Source organism: Saccostrea cucullata, unplaced genomic scaffold (genome assembly GCF_032062105.1).
Source record: "Saccostrea cucullata isolate Sc308-1 unplaced genomic scaffold, CSIRO_AGI_Scuc_v1 ctg10077, whole genome shotgun sequence".
NCBI classification, from domain to species: Eukaryota; Metazoa; Mollusca; class Bivalvia; order Ostreida; family Ostreidae; genus Saccostrea; species Saccostrea cuccullata.
This window is the reverse complement of record NW_026924826.1, coordinates 1-4,558: the sequence shown is the minus strand read 5'-3', so window position 1 is coordinate 4,558 and position 4,558 is coordinate 1. Positions and strand designations below refer to the sequence as shown.

The 4,558-nt window shown below is 31.3% G+C and overlaps 1 protein-coding gene across 1 annotated transcript; it reads right to left on the bottom strand.

Annotated features, from left to right (window-relative positions):
* Positions 1–886: 886 nt before the first annotated feature.
* Positions 887–4,367, bottom strand: LOC134267388 (uncharacterized; the record flags this gene model as incomplete). Its single annotated transcript, XM_062749609.1, has 9 exons — positions 887–955; positions 1,847–1,925; positions 2,193–2,307; positions 2,624–2,676; positions 2,884–2,946; positions 3,454–3,504; positions 3,852–3,917; positions 4,068–4,101; positions 4,300–4,367. Coding segments are annotated over 9 exons (588 nt in total), but the record flags the coding sequence as incomplete, so codon positions are not given.
* Positions 4,368–4,558: the final 191 nt, after the last annotated feature.

Here is a 4,558-nt window from a genome sequence, read left to right as displayed (position 1 = left end):
GCCTCCGAACCCCCTTCTTTTTCCCGAAAACGTACATCCTTTACAAACAATAGGAAGAGTACTCTATAATTGAAAAATAATAATACACTATGAAGAATGTCTTTCCAAAGATATCAGAATTGAACTTGTAATGTAGAGTATACCTTTGAAAAGAAATTGAATGTTTTTAAATTTTTTTTTGGGGGGGGGGGGATACTATTTTAATGTTACATTCTGGGATATCTTGGTCAAATTGTCTGATTAGTGAGCTTCGATTTTATTTTTGTCTAAGCACTAGAAATTGTTTGCATTAATTAAAAGTTTATGATAGGGAAAATTTATTCTCACATAATGGAACTAGGGTATAGTGTTCGTTATGGGCCCCTCCCCCATTAATTCATACAAAGAATTATAAATATAAATAATTGGTAAGCTCCAACCCCTTTCCAAAGTCATCCATTTAAGACTCTAGGATTTATAAACATATTTAATTAACATATTAATATTTGAAAGACACAGTTGTAAATTACCATAACTTCACCATAACCACAAGTTTTCAAACATTAGTGACGTGTTCAATATCTAAACGCTATCTAGATAAATCTGTTGTTGCTCAATAAAAATGACATGCAGAAATTTAAATTCAATAAAACAAACTAATGACTCATGTGAATGATGAAACTTGCTTCATCCTTTACTGATAAATAGTCCTACAAATTTGCGTAGAGTGGTTTTACAGCTTCCATTCCAGATGAGAGAAAATAAGAAAACAACCTTTGTGTTTTCCTGTTTTTTACACCTATCCCAACCATTACAACAGGTATTGAACTAAAAGATGCAGATTACAGACCTTGTAAAAAGAACTCAAACTAAAACCAAAACATTTAACACAATTTATTTCATATTTGTACAATTGGTCAAAACTTGACATGCTCCGTCCTGCCAGTCACTCCATCGTTGAACAGCACTGTGTATACTGTAAAAAATGAAGAAAAATGTAAATATCATCATTACTTGTATTATGGGATAATATTTTAATGTTAAATATTCACCAAAATTATTCCTTTAATAAAATATTAAAAATCTAACTAGTATATTTTGTAAACAAATGATCAGTTGAAAACACGCTGAAAAAAAGAGGCCCGTGGGCAACATTGCTCATCTGAGCAGCTTTATCAAATTTCCCCCTTGTAATACGTATTGTGGTCTCACCCCTTGGTTCATAATTTGGACAATTTAAAATCTACACTACTCCAAAATGCTTTTGAGTAAGTTTCACCTTTTTCTTGCCCAGTAGTTTCCAAGAAAAAGGTTTTTAAAAATTGTTTATTTATATTTCTATGTAAAACTTTGATTCCCTATTGTGGCCCTGTTCAATGATTTAAACATTTTAGAATCTATACTACCCCAGGATATTCTCATACGTTTCAGCTTTACTGACCCAGTGGTTCTTGGTAAGAAGATATCCAAAGTTTTTTCCTATATATTTCTTTGTGAAACTCTCTATTGTGACCCCTCCTAACCCCCTTGAGGCATGATTTCAACAATTTCTACACTTAGGATGTATCACATAAGTTTCAGTTTTTCTGACCCAGTGGTTCTTCAGAAGAAGTTTTTTTAATGACCCTACCCTAATTTTGTATTATTTTGATTAATTCCCCTTGTGAGGGGACTCAGACCTTCATTTTCACAATTTAATCCCCCCTACCCATATGCTTTGTACCAAGTTTGGTTAAAATTGGCTGAGTGGTTCTTGAGAAGAAGTAAAATATGTGAAAAGTTTACAGATGAACAGGCAGACAGACAGCTAGACAACACACAAAATGTAATCAGAAAAGATGTAAAATTATACCCTGAGATATCATACCTTTAGCATTCTTCTCCACAATCTTCCCTTTGTAAAAAAAACCATCATCCCATCTAGCCTTGACATCTTCACCAATGGACTGTAAGAAAAGAATTTTGAAAGTTTTACATGGGCCAAAATAAACTGAATTTTAAAGGCAACATTATTCTTATTCATGGAGATAAGAATAAGTTTACTTGTCCGGGGAAATTAAAGTGTATCTTTTATGTGAAAAAAATTCAATGAATAATTTTGTAAAACTTTCTTCATAAAGAATGCACTATTGATTGTATAAACATTGTCACTTCCCATTTGAAACATTTATAATTTTTGTCTTGAAAATAGACTTAAATATACATATACTTACAAATTCATAGTCTTTGACTTCATCAAGGGATAGCCATTTGTCGAACTGGGCTCCATATCCTACATAGTGCACTTTCACTCCATCCACCTTCATTTTCACAACCTTGGCTTTAAACCTATAATTTTAAAATATTATAAGTGGAAGGGTTTTTCTAATATAATTCATGAAAGAATTGTTCTTTTCTTATCTTTTTATTTCAAAGTCATCTTGGACCTGCTCTTTATTAAAAACAAAACTTTATTAACTTTAGCATTGACATGAAAAATAGAATATCAATAATTTTAAGTTCAAATAAACATATGATCAATATTTACAAAATTGCAAAGTACTTTTCAGCTATGTCACTTTAATGGGCATCAACATAATTTCTTTATTCAACAACAAATATAGTTTACAGAGTATCTCAAAAGGTTCATATAAAGGTTATTTACCAGTCTCCATCATCTTTGGCCCAGACACATTTACCCTCTTCCAGGTTTTGGATCTGAAAGTTAATTTGGATTTTATAAGAACTGAAAATATTTTACGTACTATATACAAAAGATAGTATAAATAATATATATAATATATTATTGTTACAAAGAAGAATGATTGCTCAAAATTTATTTAAAATATATTTTACACTATAACAAGATTATTCAGATTATATAAAATTTCATTTATCAATCATGAATTTACTGTAAATCTTCACCTCAATGCTTGTTTTTGTTTTTCTGTTGTCCTCACTGGTCTGCGTTTGCACCATCTGGCATGGCTACAAAAAGCAAATGATATCTGAGTATAATTGTATTCCTTTTTACCCATCATATTCTATTAAACATCAACTTAAGTCCATTCACAGAGGATGGGTTAGTTGGAAACACTTTTATCACTGAGTTAGCAATATTTCAGCCATATTTCGGCTAAAAGTGGAAAAAATATTATCTTTATATCTCTGATAGTTGGGAAATATCATAAAACAACTATATGCTATTGGGTGTAAAGCGGTTCTGTAAAATAAATGCTTCTGTCTCAAGTGTGTGACTATGGCATTAGTTCTGTTAAAAAGGAATACTAGATCTTTTTGTACTATACTCAGCACTCAGGGCCGCTGAGCAGTGAGGAATCATAATATGCAAGCACCTGCAACAATGGACCTCTGTATGCGGCCTTATCTGAAGGACCGATCTCTACATCCCACAGTGGGATGTGATCCTGTGACGTTCCTACCACAGCACCATGTGGCTGTCTTAAATCAAATGAAAAATTGACTAAAATTTACCTCTTTCTCGTTGTCTTTTCTCAGATCCTTCAAAGTCGTCAAGAGGGTTTCCTAGAGAGAAAAGATAAAATTGATATTAAAAATGAAGAAAGCCAGAATAAATATTTATTGCTGATTTTTTTTTAAAAAACTGGGATTACATATATTTCATTATTTCATTGTCATCCACTGCCATTATCTAAGACCTTTAAAAAAATTTGAACCCTAAACACACTAGCAGAATTTAAATTTCCTCTTAACAGTGTTTAAATTCTAATTTTACATTTAATTTTAAGAACTTTTTTTAAAAATAGAAGGAGTTATAATGATTAGCTCTGGTTTATATTTTCTGACATTTGTAAGGTGTTGCGTATCACCATATTTTACAAACATCTTTCAGGTGCATTAGCTATTTTTACCTCATTATCTGTGGTAGTCTCTGCAGTCTGTGCAGTTTCTTGGACACTTGCAGTCTCTGCATTTTCCTGAAATGAATAACCTTCAGCTTGTAATACATGATATATGTATACAGTATCCTAAGAATTCGTCATTTATTTCTGAATCGATAACACAAATTCATGTTTATGATACAGTCAAACCAAGTTATATTATATAAAGTTACAAAAAATACATACCGATTCAATAGAGGAAAAGGACAGTCCAATATAGCTGAAAATAAAATAAAGGTCATATATAGTGATTTTGTCTGATGTATAGCAGCATTCATCTTCTAAAGTTCTGATTCAAAAGTGTCTAGCTTATGTTGTTGAATGATACTTATAATGCCGCTGTTACTTTTAAACTTTAAACAACACATAACTTTATGCAATTAATGCGATTCAAATTAACAGTGATATAACAAATTACCGTGAATATGTCAGTTTTGGGGTAAGGACCACTAAGTTGCCTTCTTCCTCCTGGTCAGAGTAATAAGTCTGCAAAAATAACACAAAACCTTTAGGATCATTGATACTCTGATAAAAGAGATAAATCTTAATGGCATAATTTCTATTATTCCCATATAAAACTGTCAATTTGATGTGTTTCTTGTCCAATTTTGCCCCACAAGCTATACTAAAATTGTATTTTATTTAACAAATACATTTCTATTGAATTGTTACCATGC